At 33.8% G+C, this 21,291-nt stretch overlaps 1 protein-coding gene across 1 annotated transcript; it reads right to left on the bottom strand.

The window, feature by feature from the left end:
• Positions 1-2,163: 2,163 nt before the first annotated feature.
• LOC129231292 (exosome complex component RRP40-like) lies at positions 2,164-20,870 on the bottom strand. The gene is made up of 4 exons (XM_054865959.1): positions 20,613-20,870; positions 12,685-12,834; positions 10,247-10,398; positions 2,164-2,400 (listed from the first exon to the last, which is right to left on the bottom strand). Exons 1-4 carry the CDS (start codon positions 20,802-20,804, stop codon positions 2,190-2,192), a joined length of 705 nt encoding a protein of 234 aa, XP_054721934.1. The 5' UTR covers positions 20,805-20,870; the 3' UTR covers positions 2,164-2,189.
• Between the last annotated feature and the right edge of the window lie 421 nt (positions 20,871-21,291).

Below are 21,291 nucleotides of genomic sequence, written 5' to 3'. Positions count from 1 at the left end.
CATTGTTTCGAAAATTCGTTGCCTAACAACAGCAATATTAAACGTAATCATAATGTAAATTTTGAATCAAGGCCTCTCTGGAGCAAGCATGACATTGCTTTCTTAGGAGTTGCATCCTCATCTTTATACATAAAGGGCTAATCTCTGTCCCGATGTCCGGGGTAAACTTCAAAACTACTGGACAGATTTTAACCATTTTTTCACCATAGACAGATACATTATGAGGGATCATCTTAGGCTGTAATTTATTCCTTAAAAACTTAGTTGTAAAAAGTTATGGTGGATAACAGTGAATTTCATATCATTTCCCCATTAAATAATTAAATTCGCAACTCCAATAAATTATAGGGGGCGCAGAAGCTACTGTCTAATGGCGGATGAAAAAAGATGAAACAAACAAATGCCATAACTTATAACTTGCTTTGACGTTTAGTGAATGACAGTACTTTTTCAACGTATTTGTGCGAAGCTTTCTTTTTTATTCTTCTGAAATTACATTACACCACAAACTGCTTGAAGCCGGAAATTTACCCCAAAGAAAACTCGTGGAATGGAATGTTTTACCTTTTTCTTTGGTATTGGTAATCACTGCAAGGTGGCGTATTCGAGCTTTGAAGTTGCGAATATGAAACCCATTGTCACAAAAATTCATTGCCTAACAACAGCAATAATAAAAGTAATCATAATGAAATTTTTGCGTCAAGGCTTCTCTGGAGTAGACATGAGTTTAAAGTCATTTAAACATTTCAAACTCTACTTTCTGCATCCTTAAAGAAACATAGTAGTGAGCTTTTTTTTTCTTTTGAGTGTGTACTATTATTGTGTTTTATTTTGAGTGTGTACTATTAATTAAATAAAGTGCACGGTTTTTTTCAGTGATCTTTGTTTTTGTTAGTTCATATTTTGGAAATTCTTCAAATTTTTATATGCTTAAATTTGTACTTTCGTTTCTAAATGAATATTCGTTCTTTCTTTATACTTATTGCTATTTTACTTTAATGGGTAAGGAAGAAGCTCGTTTTTTAATCACGTCAAAAGTGATATGTTTCGAGTTCTTTCAGTTAAAACAGAAAACGAAAGGAAGTAGCGATTATATCTTACATTTATTTCTGACCCAGGCAACGCCGGGTATTTTTGCTAGTTATTAAATAAAGTTTTAACTTTATAATTCAGAACTGGGATAGGTTTTAATTTTCCCTGAATTTTTCCTGATGGAATGCATTGTCGTACGTGTTGTTTGACGTAGTTGGTCAATCGGGGAAACCAAAACTGTTGAGATATTAAAGAGACCAGTAAAATCAGGAAATCGACCTCAATATAGTTGAACTGTTAGGGCCTATTTTAGAGCATTCAATACGGAATTGATTTCCTCTACCGGCATCTCTCCAAGAAGTATCACAATATCTTCATGAAAAATGGTATAATATTCCTTTAAACACTACTTAGCACAAGTAATCAATTCTTTGGTGACAAGGCTAGTAAGCAGACTTTCAAATTTAAAATATGATGCCAGATTTAAAAGGCTTAATATACATAGATTGGAGCAAAGGAAAGCTAGAGGGGCCTTGATTCAATTGTTTAAATTTATCAAAATGAAAGATTTTTATTTGTTAAATTTTTGAACAAAAAACAGAACGAGGCGCCATTATTTTAAACTATTCAAACCCAGAAATTAGGAAAAATTACTACTTTAGTAGGTTGTGGGCATTTGGAACAACCTACCAGAAGAGGTTGTAATGAACAAGGGAATAGATAGCTTTAAGAGGGCCATTGATCTTCATTGGGGACTAATGAATTGAATAGCATCAGCCTAGCTGGACCTACAGCCTGTTACTGTTCATTACATTAGCGTTTGTTTTTGAATCCAAGTTGTATTACATATTGTAGTACATATTGTAGTTGTATTGTGTCATATGCAATCCTAATAAAGAATTCTTGACAATTCTAAGATGTTTTCAATTTTCATTGTTTGGATTACCTGTATATAGTTATTGTATTTTATATCGTTGCCTCAGAGCAACAGTAAGATATCTTAGTGTTATTTCTGGGATTAGATATCTTACTGTTGCTCTGAGGCTACAATATATATTACAAATGATTTGCAAATACAATAGCAATAATAGTATAAAAAATGTCAAATAAAAGTAATCATAATTCATTAAAACCAGAATTTATTAAATTTCCTTCATTTATGTTACATTTACTTTATTAATACCATCACACATGAGTTCTATTTCTTTCTCTGTAGCATATTCAAGGACGCTGATTGCCTGCACAAGTACCAATGTCTTGTGTAGGGACACAGACTTAATCCATATTATACCATTCAGTCCAATAGCGATTTCGAACGGAACATTTTGGGAAAGTCTTTTAAGTATGGGAGAATTTGGCACTAATAATCTGAAAAATCAAAGAAAATAATGAAAAGATATCAAATACAATATGATGAGAATATATTTGACTGTATTAATCACTGTTAATGAATGACCTTATGAGAAATTTGCTCATAACAAGCCCTGATTTTATGAGAACCCAGATTTAACAAGAAAATCAGAAGTACTTGATTGAGGCAATATGAAGTCTATACTGCCGTGTGCAGGTAAACTGCAGTATCTGCAGAAATGAGTTTTCGAGATATTTAAAGAAACGCGTTTTAGATTCAATACTAAAAATAGGGACATGCTAGAATTAGACGTCTTTTTCACGCCTTTTTTCAGAGGAAACTAAATAAGCGAATTTGTACAATAAAGATAACGTACAATAGATGAAAAAAACGCAAAAAAATGAAAAAATTGGAGTTACTGCCCTTTATCTGCACACGGCAGTATAGGCAGTAAACACTTTGCTATCACCCCCAAAGCAGAATTACAACTAAATTTGTGACGTACCTCGCAGAACAGATGCCTGAGCTGCAGAACAACTCTGCTCACAAATGAGAATGAGAAAGGAAATTGCAGAAATTTTCAGCAGAAATTCTAGAAATTTCTGTAGAATTTCTGCAGGAACGGCAGATCTCTGTAGAAACTGCAGACATTCTGCAAATATCTTCCAACTAAAGTTGTAATTCTGTAGAATTTCGGCAGATTTCTTCAAATTAGAAGAAAATCTGGAATTTTCCCAAATTACGCCTATTTGGTAAAGCAAAAAGCGAGCGCAAAATGTTGCAATTCCATGGGTCACTTGCAGAAACTCTAGATTTACTTGGGGCTTAAAGAAATCTGCAAAAACTTGTGCAACATTAATATTTCTGCAGAAAATCATCTTTGACTGCCAACACCTGCTTTATGTCCTTAATGGCCATACCGAATGAGGTTTTTCCAGCTTTTACCAGACTTCTAGCTTTCTATATTTGTTTTGCAAAGCTTTCCTACTTGTTTCACTTTTTCAGACCTCAGAGAGATCCTATATTTCTTATAAATATGAAACAATTCAGATTTTTTTTTTTTGATTTTTGGTTCCTTTTCCTTATTTTTCACAAATTGATTTTTATCCACCACAATTTCTGCCATAAACACATATGTTTCAAAAACATGCCAACATTGAAAGACGTGTCTCAATGAAAATTGCGTGTCTTGCTTGAGATTTCAATCCCTTTGCATCCTGAATATATTTCAATTATTTAAAAACTTTTGAGGTATTTTATTACATGCTGCCGTAGCTCGACTCATTTATTATAGTATTTTAATAATTCATTTATTTATTAATATTACTTTAATTGATTGTTCACACTATGTAAAATTAACAAAAAAAAAAAAATTGCTCAACAGCCAGAATAGGAGTTTGATAAAATTTTACATGTTTGCTTTTTCTGTGTGTTTAATTTGGAGAATCTTACACGATTTAGGTTTTACAGCCTGTTCAAGTTTTGGAGAACTTATAGTGTTTACGATAAGCTAGTTTCAAAACATTTCAATGTACAATGCTAGAAGTACTTTCAGAACAATTTAGGTCAAATGATTTTACATTGCAGAATATAGCAAACTATTCTGCTTTAGGGGCTATCACACACCATGTAAATAATTTCCTCATGAAAGAAGCAACTCCTGACAGTTGGATCACTGCTGACACCCATTATAACGAGGTGCCGCTTTAAGGTGCAACGATCAGTAAGAACACCAATAGCCTTATTAATCCAATTTCTCTAAAAGCTCCTTTGCCCTAATACTAGGATAACCCCTGCTTAGCTCCTTAGCTTAACACTGCCTATTCAAGTTATGCCAGTTACGATACTGTTTCGTCTAAAAATATGAAAAACAGCAGTCCTAATAAGATTCTTTAAAATCCCAATTGCTGGTTCAGGACTAACAAAAGGAGCATCATAACTTTTCCCAGCAAAGTCATCAGCTTTTTCACCTCCTTTGACTCTAGAGTACCAGGTACCAACAGAGAGTGACCTTATTCAGGCTTGCACGAGTGCATGCAAAGCATATCATAACATTCCCAAATAATGTGGGATGTCATTGCAACCTTATTTAGGGCCTTTCAAGCAGTTTCAGTTGACTATCAGAGCAGATGGGAACATGTCTGCTCCTGTAGCCTTGATTCAAACAAACAACACAGCACATAAGGATGATATAAATCTCAGCATGAAACACAGTAGTAAACCTGCCCAAAGGACAAGCGTATTTGACACCATCACTGGGACAGAAAGCCCCGCCCTTGTGTTCTTGTTCATTTTAGGATGATTAGTATACTTGAAAGTGCAACTTTTACTATGATGTGATGGGAACATCTCCAGTCATGAAGGAAATATTACTTGATAAGGCGTATCAAAAGCATAGTCACTGCACATATCATTGGCAGGCAGGCAAGAAAAAGGATGCCCAAGTACATCCCCATCAAAGTTTTTCCAGGAAGGATGGACCTAGAATAGGACTTTCAGTGATAGCACTTTTGTCTCTCTTTGCACATGAAAACTCCAGCTTCAATTGTTATATAGACAGGACTGTTTTGTTTATTGCTCAGCTTCCAAGTTGTGGAAAAATATGGTGGTTTAGCAGGAGTAACACATACAGTATCTTGTTCCAACCCAGAAACAAAATTTTATTTTGCGCATTTTCATTAAAAGCATGTTTTGAGAGACATATTGTAATTTTTGCACAGAACCATATAAAAATGACTTCAGCATGAAACATTTGAAGGGTATTGCCATTGAAGAAATCTTTTAATAATAACATGCTGAATTTTTCTGCGGCTGTCAAATTAAATAATTTTTCAATGAAAACTGATACATAGTTATGGTTATTGTACAGATAGCATTCTCGATTCTATTTTCTTTCTAGCATTGGTGAATAAATCAGTGCTACTGAACTGACGTCAGGGGCGATTGTATATAATCGTTGTTTTAGCCTTACTGTTCACTGGTAGAGGAAAAGGGTAAAACGGGCACAGGTGTAAATATGGGCACCCCTCACTATTAGTTATGGCAGGTACTCAAGACTGGTGGCAAGGATTGTAGATGGAGCCATTTACTAATGTTAGATAGCAAAGGGCAGTTAGAAACATTTTTACAAATAGTGTGGATGCAGTGTGAGTTATCGTGCCAATTGGTCTTTTTCTGGACTGCAAACCTCTAAGAGGCAAGTGAAATTATTTTCTTTTTATATTCTTATGTTTAGTTTAAAAAAATTTCAGTGATATCCAGAAAACGGAGATCTTAAGCTACTTTTGAAGCACACCTTTAGTCACACACGCTTTTACGCTAATATGTGAGGTCATCTTTCTTAGGTTTATTTGGTGTAAATATGGGCCCCCATTTAAAGGATGTCCATAATTTTACAACCTCCCTTTTTAAACAACTAAAATTATTTCTAAAGCGATGCAACTTGCATATTTTTGATGGAAAGTTCTTTGAAGACACTCTGGGAGAGGTTTAGGTGAAATGTGTTATGTAGGCACACTTAAACTGAGTCTGGGCTGAAAGAGCCAGCTATGTTTAAGATTTCTGTAAATACTGTTTTTTGTCCTGTAATCATGGGTGCAAGTTTGGTGATGTGTTCAAGACGGAAAATATTTTAAGCCCTCCCCCCCCCCCCCATGCATGCAAGCTTAAGGAAAATGTATGTGTATAAATGTTGTAGATTTGAACTACGCCAGTTTTTGAAACTGTTTGATTTGAATTTCAATGCTTTGACTTTTCTAACAACATGAACCTTAGTTTAAATTGTAATACTTAAGCGTTTTGATATCATAGTTCCGAAAACCTAAAAACCGCACATAACGGAGGGTCTGGGGGCTCTCCTCCAGAAATTTTTTAAATTGAAGTCCAAAAACGCAATCGTAGGCTATTTTGGTAAATTTCAGGGAAAGGAGAGGTTCAGGGACTCTCTTACATCAGTTTCTTCAGTTTTAGTTGTAGTCCCAAAATCACAATATTGGGCGACCTCCAAAAATATTAGACAAAGAGGGGGGGGGGGGGGAAGCTCTGGGCTTGGAAATTGAAGCTTTAGAAACGGACTTGTATTTCATCTTTCATAACGTTTACACGCCTTTTGACTGCATTATCGAAGGGATGGAGTTCCGGAGCTCTAATTCAGCAGTATTTTGAAATCGAAGTTCCAAAAACGCAATTTTAGACAATGATGGATAACGTTAGGGGTAAAAGCATTTGGGGCTCCCCTCCATTAGTTTTTTTGCTGATCGTAAACATTTTTATTGCAGCAATAAAGTCGCTTGGCATACAAAATTTTCACTTTTGCAACACAAATCAGTTCTGATCGTAAAGTTTACCCAAGGTAGAGCCAACAAACCAGAAAAGAAGGAAAGGTATGGGCGACTAATGATAATGAAGTGGCACCATTCCCCATGCAGTCTTCATTTGAAAAAGAATTATTTTATAATTCTTTTTTAGCAGGTGGTGAAATTAGCAATAAAAAATCGCTTCAGTGAAGTAGATATATTTTTTAAACGAGATACACTTTCCAATATTCATTAATTAAAAAAGCAATAGGAGAACTGAATCCTCACACCTAGGAGGACCCTGAATCGCATCCCTCTTAAGGCACTCAAATATAACCTAAAGTGGTGTTTTAAATATTTCAGCATCTAAAAATTTTTGGAGGAGAACTCCCGAACCCCTTCTTCTGAGTTCACCACAAATGAGTTTTTTAATTTGAGTTTCTAATTTTTTTTCTAGGAACAGAAAAGCCCCCTTACCTATATACATGACTTATGACCGCCTAAAAATCTCAATACTTTAATTTCAGAAACGTTTTGAAAGAAACTTCCTACTCCCTTGCCCCTTAAGTCATCCAAAGATAGACCAAAACAGAGTTTTTAAAATTTCTTCAGAAACTGAAATATTTCTGGCTGGGTGGCGGAATGCCCCCCTCTCCTTGTGTTTACTAAGGCAGTGTAAGTTTGTGTTTAAGATTTATTTTTCTGTTCCCCACATGGCCAATGACAACTCATAGTTTTAAGACTTCAATTTCGAAAATGTTTCAAGAAAGATCCCGAATTCCCTAACTCTTAACGCACTCAAAAACAGCCAAAACAGCATTTCAATACTTAAGCATAGAGAAATTTTTGGGGAAGAGAGCCCCCCGAACTCTTTCCCCTAAGTTCACTAAATTTGACTTAAATTTGCGGTTCCCCCTTTTCATCACCGAAGTTTTAAGAATTTAAGTTCTAAAAATTATAGAGAGAAAGCCTTCAAATTCCCCCTTCTTAAGTCCCCCAAAGATTACCTAAAGCTTAGTTCTGAATACTGCAGCTTTGAATATTTTTCAGGGAAGGGGAACCCCGAACCCCAAGATGGTCTATAGTTGCGCTTTTGAGACTCCAATTTCGGAATTTTGCCTAAAGACAGCCTAAAGTTTTAAGACTTCGATTACAAACATTTTTCAGGAGAGGGTCCCAAATTCCTTTTCTCTTAAGTCATTTAAGTATAGCCTCAAATAGTTTTTAATACATTAGCTATAAAACATTTTCAAGTCAGAACACTGAAACCATTTCACAAAAATTCACCAAAAATTGCCAAAATTAGTGTTTTTAAGACTCCAGTTTACGAATTTTTTTTTAAAAGCTCCCCTTCCCCACTTTTACATCATTAAAGGTAGACTAAACATTTTTGACTTATAAATTTTTAAGAGTTTGCAGAAGAGAATCCCGAACCACTCCTAACTTCAAAAATGGTTTTTCTATATATTATTCTGGAGCCCTTGAGTGGCACCCCCCCCCCCTAGATTGTCCAAAATATAAATGTTTTAAAGACCTCAGTATCGTGGGTTAATTTGCAGACTTACCCTCTTTGCAAGAGCCGTGTTGTTTCGCAAACTCATGCTGCCATCGTTTTTTTCGTTTCCTCCTGCCCCCCCTATTTCCATTTTAGCGAGTTTTAGATTGAAAAAATTGGAATTTAGTGTTTCCTCAAGTCTTAGAAACATGTCAAAAATGAAGGAACAGTGGCCCATCGGTGTTTCAAACCAGCTTGAAATTTTACCGCTTCTTCCCAAAATTCCCATTTTCATTAAAATCTTCACAATCCCTGATTGCTCAAGTTTTACCTGGTATGTGGACGCCCTTTGCTGTGGTGAAAACATTTCATCCCGTCAGCAATCACTCTCAATCGGTGATTCAAATTCAACTCTAAGACAATTTAAGAGAGCACTTAATTTTAATTTATGCGTGTAAAGTTTGAAAAAAAAACCCTCCACGAATGGAAAAAAAACTATAGGATGATTGAAAATAGCAAGAGAAAAGGCGATTAATTCAAAAAATCAAGGAGAATAGTGAGCAACTCTGCGGTCTGCAATGCAGTGAGTTAGAAATAACAGAGCTACCTGTAAAAAAGTCAAACGGCGCGAGTCTAAAAGCCACACCTTCTAAAGCAAGTTGCAAACAAAACAAGACTATGGCGGAAAATCGAGAGAATGTCGATGTAAAATCGTGGTTATGGAATGGTCTAGTAATTAAAGCATGTTTATCAAGCAATCAATTTTTCATTTTTAAGTAAAAACGGAAGGAAAATCTTCGAATTTCTTTCTGTCCCGACCTCCGTCTCGGAAATTTCGTCCAAGACGGAAATCCGTCCTGAGACGGAAGGTCTTGCACACATGCCTGTAATCAATACTCTACCATTTTGTGTAATTTTTTCCCATTTTAAAAATATTTTTGATGGCTTTTTTGAACAGGACCCATTATTATGCTCCTTTTTTTCTGGTGCTCTTTTTTATTAGTTTTTTTGTAAATCATGGTTTTTGTAATGAAATATATATAAATCATTGCTTTGCCTTCTCCCATTTAGGATACTTGTTATAGTTGTTAACACAGGGCCAGATTTAGGGGAGGGCAGGCGGGGCTACTGCCCCGGGGCCTCCACAACAAAGGGACCCGCACAATAAAATTTTTATAAAATATCCTAACTTTCACGGGTCAAAAATATCGGACATATACATATATATCAAAATATTCGGATATATATCAAAGTATCGGATATTTTCGAAAATATGATGATCTTTTTGAGCCCTGAAATTAGTGACATCTTTTTTACTTCCTTTTATAAAAAAGGAAGTATTATATTTGCAAAAAAAAATTTCACTCAAAAATCGACCTTAATTTCTATTTTGCTCATCCCCAAATGAATATTGAGTTTTTTTTTTCCGGCTCGACCACACGTGGATAAGTGCCTAAGAACGTATAGACACGTGAAATAACCATTTTGACGATTCCCGAGTTAATTACAAGTTTTCTCGTGACGTCTGTATGTATGTATGTGCTTGGGTGCGTATGTATGTTGCGTAACTCAAGAACAGAATGTCCTAGTAAGTGGAAATTTGGTATGTAGACTCCTAGTGGGGTCTTGCTGTGCACCTATCTTTTTGGTTGCATTCGGATGCTCCAAAGGGGGTCTTTTGCCCCTTTTTTGGGGGGAAATCATTGTTAATTTCTATGTAAACTCATGGTGTTATAATTTGGCAGACACTTGGCGATATATCGCCAAGTGTCGACCAAAACATTGGCGACCAAAACATTGGCGATATATCGCCAATGTTTTGGTCGCCAAGTTTTGTCACCAACTAATTTGGCGATTTTTTTTTTTAAAATCTGGTTTCAATTTGGCCACTGTTGGTGATATTTAGAGAGTAAACTATTGAATCACATTAAAACTGCCAATAATGAGAAAATAGCATTAAAGTGTAGTAAAAGGGAGTCATGTAATGCACACATCAGCTCGTTTTTACATAAACTCATAATAAACATGAAACTAAGAAGTAGAATTACACTTAGTAGGAAAAAACATATTTACTTTCTGCAGTATTCAAGAGAGACTGGGAACATGAACCCATCTGATGGAAGAACTCCAAGACCTGCACTTTTGCCATAACTATTAATGCACACTAATTCAGGTTCCATGTCTCGGCAAGCCACAATAATTTTACCATATATTATATCACCAATCTAAAATGAAAAACAGAACACTTAAAGTAACAATGTAGAACAAAATATAATTGCAAAATGTATTTCAATCAATGGGGAACATAAACTTTCTTCTATAGGTTTCCAATCATTCTGGAAATTACTTGCAGAGTGTAATTTAACACCCATCTACAACAAATGATATGTGCTTAAAGTAAAAAAACAATCACAATCAAGTGAAATGTTTTCAGAGATAGGTAGTCTTATTTTAAACTGTTCTAACAGTAGTTAATTTTGCTGCAATTACAATTGCTCAAGCAGTAGACAAAAAGTTGGAGTTACTACTATCTTTACAGTAAAATAAACCGTTGCAGCTGAGGAAAATTACCCTCCGTGAAGCAAATAATGAATAAATGTGTGATGTGTCAACAGACTGTACTTGGCCTTATAAGCCAAATAAATATTGCTAAGATGTTTTTAATTCTGTGTACAACATGGCTCACCCTGGTGCAGCAAAATGCAACATGCTCAGGTCAGAATTTGTTTGGCTTAGAATGTTATTAGATATTGCCAAATGGAGCAAATATGGCATATAATGCCAAAAGACTAAGATACATCGACACACAAAAGCACCTCTATCAAAATTTCATGAGCCCTACAACAGGTTTAGATTTTATTGGTCCTACTCTTCCATCCAATAGTTATTCCTACAGCCGAGTCTGTTGCTTTTTCACATGTGGAGGGTTTCAACTATAGTTGCTTTTTTGAAAAATGCGAAAACACTCTAAAGTATGAAAATGAAGCAAGATATTTTTGCTTTTATGCTCAAAAAAGGAAAAATGAAACAAAATCCGAGAGATAAAGCAAGTATGGAGACATTGAACTTCATCTTTTTATAAATCTTCAGCTGACATGCTTAAATTACCATTAAGCTCAACAATACTTTGTCTTAATACACATTATGTTTCTCCCCCAATTATTACATTATTATTGTTTTAAACTTGTACCATTCTAAGTTTTTATTTCAAATTTTAAAGAAATATTAGCTAATCTGTATTTATTTTTTTAAAGATGGCATGGCTGAATTTTGAATTTTGCTTTAAACTGAAGATGAAACACGCATATGATGAAAAAGATATGTAAATGCAACCATGGTATGGTGATAACCTTTGACATTTTAGCATTTTCCTAAAGCTTTTTTCCCTATTTTAGCTTTTTCGCAAAGGAACGTTTGAACTTAACTTAAACCCTGCGCATGTGTCACATTACCTACTTTTATAAGACCTTTGGCACATTAATTTATGCAATAGGCAATTATTATATTTCAATTAAGATGTATAATTACAATACGTTAACATTAGTCCGAGAACCTAATTCTTCTACTTGCATTTTATATCTCGCTCTGTATGATGCAAATTGCGAGTTAAGTTGTTAATATTATACACGCCTTTTCTTTTTTTATTTTAATTAACATATTAATAATTTTAAAAGTTCACTAAAAGTCTGAATTATTATTTGCAATGTCAAAGAGTTTTTATTAGCCTGCCATACCTTGATGTTTTAGCAGGTATTGATAGAGCTTTATATTTTTCCGCCCAAATTGATGTGGTTGAAGATCTGAGTGGAAAGAATAAGAAATCAAGAAAGAGCAGGGACTGAAAAGTATGCGAAATATAGTATAGGAAAATATAGGAGCATAAGAGCACTGCAAAGCCAGCACATGTCTCATAAACGTATTGCTATAAAAAATCTTTTTACTTTAATCACAATGTGCGATGTTAAACTTCTAGTAACTACATAATTTTGCAACTAAAATTAAGCAAATAAAACAAATGACTTAAAATAAAAATAAAATGCACAAATTCAAGCTAGCTGATAGCATATGTTTGAATGGGGGCTTTAACATAAAATAAATAAATATTTAAAAGGTGCAAAAGGATTGCAATCTCAAATTTTGCATCCAGTTTTTGGTGAAACACAAGCTTAATGTTGACAAGTCTTCAAACACAGATTGTTCACCATAATAGTCTATAAATTGTTCAAATTCATTTTAGTGAAATTATTTTAATTAAATTTTTTAATGCCAAATTTTTCCGTCTGAAAAAAGATCCAAAGAGAGATGGGGGAGGGGGGGGGGGAGTCCTAAAAAATCCTATCTTTGAGGGGAAAAAATCTATTTTTGGAGTACACTAATAAAATTGGAGTATTTGGGAAACTATGATACTGCAATTACATGATTTAACACTTAATTTTAATTTTGTAATTAAGTTAGATTTTAATCATTTGGAAATACTACAACGAATCTTAAAGCTATCAAAGTAGGTATACCTTTATTAGTGGTTTGTTCCTCTTGGTAGCACCTTCAAAGCTTAATAAGTCAACAACAGCAGGTTCACTACTTCCAATATCAACTAATATTTCTTCTCCACCCTTTTTCACAACAGTTCCAATAACATTTTCTCCTCGTGTTGGTACATACTACAAAAAGAACACAACAATAATGAATTGTAAAATATGATAATTGCATATGTTTTCTTCCTTTATATTTTAACTTAATCTGATGTGTAACCCACACTAGTTCCTTTTACGTCTATTAAACTATCAGTGGTTTTTAATAACTGAAAGGAAAGGCTGCATTATCTTTTTAGACAATTTCCTACCCTATAAAAAGTAGGGTACACATAGAGAATAGTACTTTTAAAAGTAAAAAAAAAAGGGATGTTATTAGCATCTGTGTTCTAAAATTGTATATAATCTTTACAGAATGTGTTTAAAGAAAAAAAAATACGATATAATAGTGACTTAGAGGGAGCAAGAAAAGTTGAAATAATTACGCCCCTTGTTTGTTATGAATCAATGCAAAAAAAGTGTTTTATAGAGATTCATTTTCCAAACATAATTTTATCCAATTTTAATGCGATTGAATGGATATCTCCTTAAATATTTGCAAACTGAAACCATATTTGAACCCTCCTCCCTCCCCCCTTTTTTTTCAATCTTATCACCAAGTTGATGATCAAAAGTTTGCCAACATATCGCCAAGTTATCCCAAAAATTTTAATACCTAGTCAAAATAATTTAAAATAATACACAAAAATGGTTAGAAACTGGTAATGTTTCAAACTTGTTTTTTGCAAGCAATGTTAAGGAAAAAAAATGCATTCTAATGCAGAGAACAATTGAGTTTGAAATATATTAAGTGTTATTATATAGTTTAATATGTAGGTTTCCATCATATATTAATCATTCATTTTCTTAAGTTCGAATATTCTCATAGAATAGCAAAATTAGTGTATTACTTCCCCATTAAAGTTTAACTCTGATTATGAAATGTTGTTTAACAGTTTAAACCCAAGTCAGTGAGTTTTTTTTTTTTTTTGTTTAAAATTTTGTTGTTCAGTTTTCTTATGTTTTGCATTCATAGCTTTAAGTAAAGAAGCATTTTACTTAATTGTACGAACTTAACATTTTGATGCAGCAAATGGATTGCCTGGACAGGAGGTCACATTAGGTCACAGTGACTTCCCAAAAATTTACTCATTGATCAAATCTTTGTTGGACTAGTAATTGAAGGGTCCCTGGCTCAATGCCAGCTGCTCGAAGATATTCCATGTTCATTAATGGTAACTGGGGTGCATTAAATATGTCATGGCCACAAAGTTGTCCAAGTGAATTGATACCACTGGAGTTGCTGGATCCTTGATTATTTGGTTTCTAATCTGGATAAAAAGAACAGAGCTGACCCTAAGGCTATGTAAAGTGGCTTGATAACGCTGGGCATTGATGGAGTTTCCCCCTTTCAGGAACTCTACAAGCAAAGTCTCCCCCTGAGTATACCCTTGTGGTCAAAAAAGGACATGTTCTGTGTGGACGATAACTTGCGTGACCACCTTCTCTTCGGCGTTAAATCACCGTCACTGTGTAACATTGCGAATGGTCTTTCTACCAATAGATGGTGACTCCATACATGCAGTTAGGTGGCATCGTCTAATGTCTAACGTGAAGTTAGACACACTAACTTGTTTCATTTAAATGAACCTTATACATGTTGTTTTCAAACTATTCACCATACCCTCATTCATCCAGTCTTGAACTGTTGCCACTTCTTGTCTTCCCAAAAATGTAACATCAGTTAATTTTCTTAAAAAATATTTTTGGGTAAATGGCAAAGCGTCTACATCTTATTGTATGCTTTAGAGATATATGCTTCGAATCTTTTGAATGGTCACAACATTTTGCAAGAAATTCTTTGACTTAATGAACAATATAGTATTTGTATATTATAGTACCGTAGTATTTATATTTCCTGGACACTGAAAAGAAAATACCGAGACAGTAAAGGATCCTTGTTTCAAACTTGAAATTTACTAAAGAAAATGTATGAGTTTCTAGAACAAAAATGTATTTTAGTAAACGTGATATCAAACATTTGCTTTTTGAAATATTCTTTAGAAATGTAGTTGCAGTTACTAACTATACCGAAAGCGAAAAATAATTTTTTACACCTAATCATTAATATTGGATAGCATATACCCAGTGGTTGGAAAATCTAATATTTTTTTTTTGAGCGAACTACAACTACAACTACTTTGTTACAAATGTAGTTAACTACAACTACTTTTTTCAAAACGTAGCAACTACAAACTACTTCTGAAATGTAGTCGCTACTTCGCTACTTTCCAAAAAATAAGTAAATACATAGCATACACAATAGGCTGTCCCTCAAAAAATGAAAGTCAATTTTTCAAATTGCATACACTCTTGTAATTTTCCTCTTGTGTAAAAACAATCGTGAAAATAAATTATTTTTAAATTAAAAAAAAAAAAACCACCTTCAAAAAATACCCAGGAACTAAAAAGCAAAAAATAACTGATTACACTTACATTCTATTTGCTACCCAAACATAGAAATGAAATTTATTTTAATTAAATGAAATTCCAGTACAAAAATCAACTGAACTAAACACCGAATTATAAAATAAACACTGATTTAAATTGCTATACGATGAGTTATTTTAAATACCTAACTAGTTATATGCGATCTCTTAATTTTTAATAACCTTTTGAAGTCGGTGCCGCCTATAAACAACTACATAACGCAACTGACAGCCCACCGAATCCTGAATTAAACAAAACTATGCGCAAAAACTATGCGCGAAATTAGTCTTTAAAACTAAACCTACTCAGTTACGTTAGGTAGTAGTTTAAAGGAGGCCCCGATTTCAAAAGATTATCAAAAATTAAGAGATCGTATATAACTAGTTAGGTATTTAAAATAATTCATCGTGTAGCAATTTAAATCAGTGTTTATTTTACAATTCGGTGTTTAGTTCAGTTGATTTTTGTACTGGAATTGCAAAATAAATTTCATTTCTATGTTTAGGTAGGAAATAGAATGTAAGTGTAATCAGTTATTATTTGCTTTTTAGTTCCTGGGTATTTTTTGAAGGCGGGTTTTTTTTTAATTTAAAAGTAATTTATTTTTTGCTTGTTAGTGGTATAAATAACACGGCGAGCGTCTCGGAGACTTTCGACGACTGTGCAGAAAGTCTTTTGTAAATGCGTAACTAATTGCAAAAAAAAAAAAAATTGTCTTCATCATTAGTTGTTCAACTTTATCAAAGTTTGCTTTCCGCAAGCAAATGCACGAGAAATAAAAAAAATAAATAAATAAACGAAATCGCTTTAAGTTTAAATTTGTAAAATTGAAAATTTTAGAATTGTAATATTGTAAATTGTAATTTATGTTTCACAATACATGTCATGTAACTCATGATAAAAGTCGCATGTTTCTTCACATGGCCCCACTATAGATGAAGTTTAAAAATTCCACTAGAATGAATTTCATGTTTACTTCAGAGAATCCTTAATTCAAAATGTTCATTATCATTACTCTTAATAATATTTATTTTTAGTACTTTCTTTAACTATAGGTAAAGAAAGTATAAACCTTTGTTTTATGGCCTTTGTTTATCAATGGGTTTTATATTTAATCGTTTGTGAGGGAAATTTATTGTTTTACCCTTAACTTTTCCCTGAAGAACAAATAGGGTAAATCGAAGAATTGGAACCTAAGTTAGATCACCCCTAAACAAAACCACCACTAAACAACAAGAAAAAAAAAAAATCATAAAAACCAGTTCACTAAGTGAGACGATATACAAAGTTAATAAAGTACAAATCGATTGAAATGTGAGTATGATATTTGAAGAGTTCCCTCAATTTCATCAAACCTGAACTTGATGACCAGTAGACCGCCGAGGAAGTATACCGTTTCAAACAAAAAAAGAATTTTCCTTATCGGTACAAGCAGGGGTGTGCATAGAAATTTTGGAGCCCATCATAAATGACTTTTCCGGACCCCTCTCCATATTGTTAACCCTACATTTCACCCTTAGTTATAAAAATATTGGGCCCCCTTTAGGCTTGGGCCCGGGCCAACAGGTGCCCCTCCCCCCTCCCTGTGCACGCCCCTGACTACAGGTGTCTTCAAGTATTTATGGAACATTGTACAAAGGAAAAACAAATCCGACGAGTTCAGAACCTCCTCCTTTTTTTTTTGAAGCCTGCTAATTAATATAACCCTAATTTCAAATTGAACTGGCGGCACCGTGAAATAGTAAATCTAAAATAATGGTCAAACTTCAGAAATCATACACAGTTATAATGTATATTATTAAAGAATATAAATTAAATCGTGAAGGAGGGGTGGTCTGTATTCAATTCCCCCGCAATTGAACACAAAATATATTTAAAAACTGGAATATTAAATAAAGAACATTATATTTTAGTGCCTAAATTAAGTTATTTATTAGTAAATAAAATATTAAGGTAACTGATTCAACTATTAAAGCAGCAAAATATATTTAATTTACAGCTTTGCTATGCAGTAATAAATACATTAGTAACACCAACAATAAATTAGCAGGCAGCGCAGCGTTGCGAAAATTAATCATCCATGTGCCGCGAGAATTAAATATCGTTCAAGAGAAAGCCAAAACCTTAGGTGTGAAAATACACCGATCACAGCAAAACCACGTGACCGTGATGTATGAAATTTAAAGGGTACAGATGTGATATACCCCCCCCCCCCCATTTGGCGACATCCGATTTTTTGCAAAAAATTGAAATATTTTTCTCGCCAATGAGGCAATAAATTTTTAAGCATGGCATCCCTGGTGAAACTAACCTGTGGTTGGCAACGCGAAGGCAAACTTGTTCGAACTTGTTTACTTGGGTTCTTTACTTGGTTTTACGCAGGAGAGATACGTGTTGTTTTGTGCAATATACCTTACAGGAATGCTTATTTTGTGTTAGTTTAGATTCAGTAGTTGTGTTTTAAAGTAAAAACATTAGAAAATGCCAGTTTCTTCAAACTTGAAGGTTAATTAAAAGTTAACTCCAACGTGGTGTGTATCTGTAACGTGCCATTGTCATATGATGTATTGTTTTAGACTGAGTGTGAATATTTATACCATATAAAAAGGTAAGTTCTTTATTTTAGAATTCAAAAAAAACCTCTCACTTCCAAAATTCTTTGTTTTTACAAATCCTTGAGGGGTTCTTGTAGTTTTTAACTTTATTTTTACTGTATGTAAATTAATTTTACAGAAATAGTACGGTTATTTTGTTCTAAAAGTTAATTCTTATCGATGCCTCGAATTATTTAGACATTCTATTAACGTGCCTCCTTTAGGTACTGAATTTTATGTAAACAATTGAAAGTTCTTTCGGTTGTACTCTTAAAAATGCTGAATTTTATTAATAAATCTGCACAATAATAATGCATATTTCACACTTAAAACTGTGTCATTATTGTACACTGAACAGAAGGAGCCACCCTTGGGTGTCTCCATGAAAATATACATAACTGTGACCATACTCCGACTGTAATGTATATTAACAGTCGGAGGGATAACGGACCGAGGGGAGCGAGGTCCTGGCGAGCCAGAGGTCTCATAGTACTTTCGTAATGAGACCGAGGCAGGGCCGGCGAGCCGAGGTCTCATTATGAAAGTACTATGAGACCGAGGGCTCGTATCCCGGAGAAATGATGAAAAAAAAATTAATGCATTAATTTCGACTTGTATTTAATACAATAATTTATTTCATTGTATTTTAATATGTTTACAAAAAACCCCGGCCCTGTACATTTTTGAAGCATATATTCGTGATGTTTTTTGTTGTGATTTTATGTTGTTTTTATATATATTGTGTTCTGAAGTGCTTTGATCATGTTTTTTTATCTGATTTTTTCCAGTTGGCGCTAAAAAAGCATCGCTAAGAACGATGTATGACATATGTCGTCATACATCGTTTTCTTGGTGATGCTTTCTTGGCGCCAACAGGAAAAAGTCGGCAAGGGTGGGGTATATCACATCAGTTCCATTTAAAGTTTTTTCGATTTCTCCGAGACCCCTTATCAGATCCAGACCAAGTTACAATGGGACCATCTGGGAAGTATACCCTTCCAAACAAAAAATTTTTTTTCTCAACTCGGTCCAGTAGTGTTGGAATAATTCGAAAACATACATAAAAAGCCGCAATACGAAATCATAACCTCCTTTTTTGAAGTCGGTTAAAAAGTTTCATATAATGTGCACAACGGCAACCCGTGTCGACTTGCACCTGAAAGTGTAAAACAGTACTTGTATGCTAGGCCAAATCGAAAAAAAAAACTTTTTTTAGAAACTCGAAATTTATGTTGATAAAACGTTGCCCCTATACCCAACATCCCACATGTACCACAAGAACATTTAGTCAAATTAAAAAACATTTAGATACGCCACACTTGACCTAAAATTTATAATTTCATTTAAAAAATTGATTTTTTTTTCAGTTATCTTTCAAAAAATTACATATAAATTTAAGTAGAATATCAAGTTCAAAAATTACTGCCAAACACATTTACAGATCAACAATTACAAACGAATAATAAAAAAATAATATATTTTAAATGAAAAATTTAACTCAACCTGAAAAAAATCCATATCTTTGAGTACTATGTGGGAACGCTAATTCCCTACTTTTTTGCTTTACTGTTTATATTTTTCAGCTTGATAATTTCGTAAAATCTTACATATCTGAAAATATGTATCAAAAACTTAATTTTTGAAGAAAATTATAAATGTTAGGCCACGTGTGGGACATCTAAATGGTTTTTAATTTGAATAAATATTTTTGTGGTGCATATGTGGGGTATAGGAGCAATGTTTTATCAACAGAAATTTTGAGTTTCTAAGAAAAACATTTTATTTTAATTTGACCTAGTACTACACAAGTGCTGGTTCACACTTTCAGACATAATCGGCACTTGTTGCCATTGTTCAAATTATATGATTTTTTTTTTTATGTAAAATGATAAAATATAAGAAAGTGTGCGACTTGAAAAATCAGCTTTCCATTTTTTGGGGGGACGGGACACCCTAATACACAAACACACCATAAGAGGATTGAACAAAAAAAAGATTGATAAATTAGCTCATCAGAAGACACTAAGAAAAATGTCCGTTATAATACTCTCATACACTGTAATGCTCGCATTTATTGTAAGTCCTACAGAACAGTTCAATTTCATCCTTTTCTATAACAGTTTCAGTAACTTCTTTTTATTTGGTGAATACTGTCAAAAATTTAAGCCTCGCTAAAATATTTTTGTTTTTCAATCTTTGATCTGTTCATATAAAATTCACCAAATTTTCAACTCGCAAAATCACCAATATCTTCATTTTCACGAAAATAAGTGCTTTTTTCAATGTAAATATTGAGGAAATATAAAAATTACGACGGCAAACAAACTAAAGGCGTCGAACAGATAGCAGGTATGGCGTGAAAATGAAATACCTGAGGTTAGCTCGAATTTTTTTTAGTCTTATTTCTCATTGCATCTGCTGATGTACTTGTGTAAAATTTGCGCCAGTCAAATTCGTTTGAACATAGCCTTTTTGGTTTCAGTTTATTTGAAGGTAGTTTCCAGAAATCGCTACAAACTACTATTTTTTGTAGTTAACTACTCACTACACTACTTTCTTTAAAAAGTAGTGCGCTACACTACAAACTACTCAAAAATGTAGCTACTACAGTAGCGTCGCTACTTGTAGCGCGCTACTTCCAACCACTGCATTTACCCCCTTGGCCCTGAATACTGCAGTATCACAACACGAGTACCTAATGTCAATTCAACACATGTACTTTAAGGTTATTTTCCGAGAAAGCTCATGTGTGTGTGACAGAACAGAAATACAAATGGAACATACCCTCATCTGGTGATTATCTACGTAAAATATTTTCGCTGAACTTCGCTTGATTACTCCGCATTTCATAGCAATAATCATTTCGCCATCTCTCCTAAGTCCAGGTCCAAAAATTATTTTATCATTTGTGTCAGAGTTTTTTAAATCAATCAATACATCTCCTGGCATAACAATACTGCCCACTTTTGCATCCATAGTTCTTAAATTCTTTTAGACTTCACAGTACACAAACTCATTCATTTCTCAGTGCGATTGTTTACAAAGTTAAAACAACAGTAACAGTTATACTTCTACCGTAGCCTACGAGAATCTGTGCTGTTGCTTGAAGAGCCTGTTATTTTCCCTTCGAAAGCGAGGGACAGGGGCAGGGAATTTCGCCCCTAGATGGCGCCTATAGCGAGGCCAACAAAGCTCTCTGACAGGCAAACACAAAGTGTTTTGGACTGTCAAACTTATTAGATATCTTGCTATAATATGCATACTTTTTCAAATTTTCAACTTTCAAGCATCTAAGGCAACCCAGGATACTCTCCCTTAGCACCTGGAAATGAAAAATATTGTCCTTTGAGTCACAATAGCGCGAGGAAAACAAGCATCGAAAATGAGATAAATTCCGGTCAGAGAATTAAAGTAATAATTTCAAACGCAAAGAATGTCCTTGTTTTTCGTAAATTTTCGTTAA

The sequence above is a fragment of the Uloborus diversus genome, chromosome 1 (genome assembly GCF_026930045.1).
Source record: "Uloborus diversus isolate 005 chromosome 1, Udiv.v.3.1, whole genome shotgun sequence".
Lineage (NCBI taxonomy): Eukaryota > Metazoa > Arthropoda > Arachnida > Araneae > Uloboridae > Uloborus > Uloborus diversus.
The sequence above is the reverse complement of the archived record's forward strand: the minus strand, read 5'-3'. Positions and strand labels throughout refer to the sequence as shown.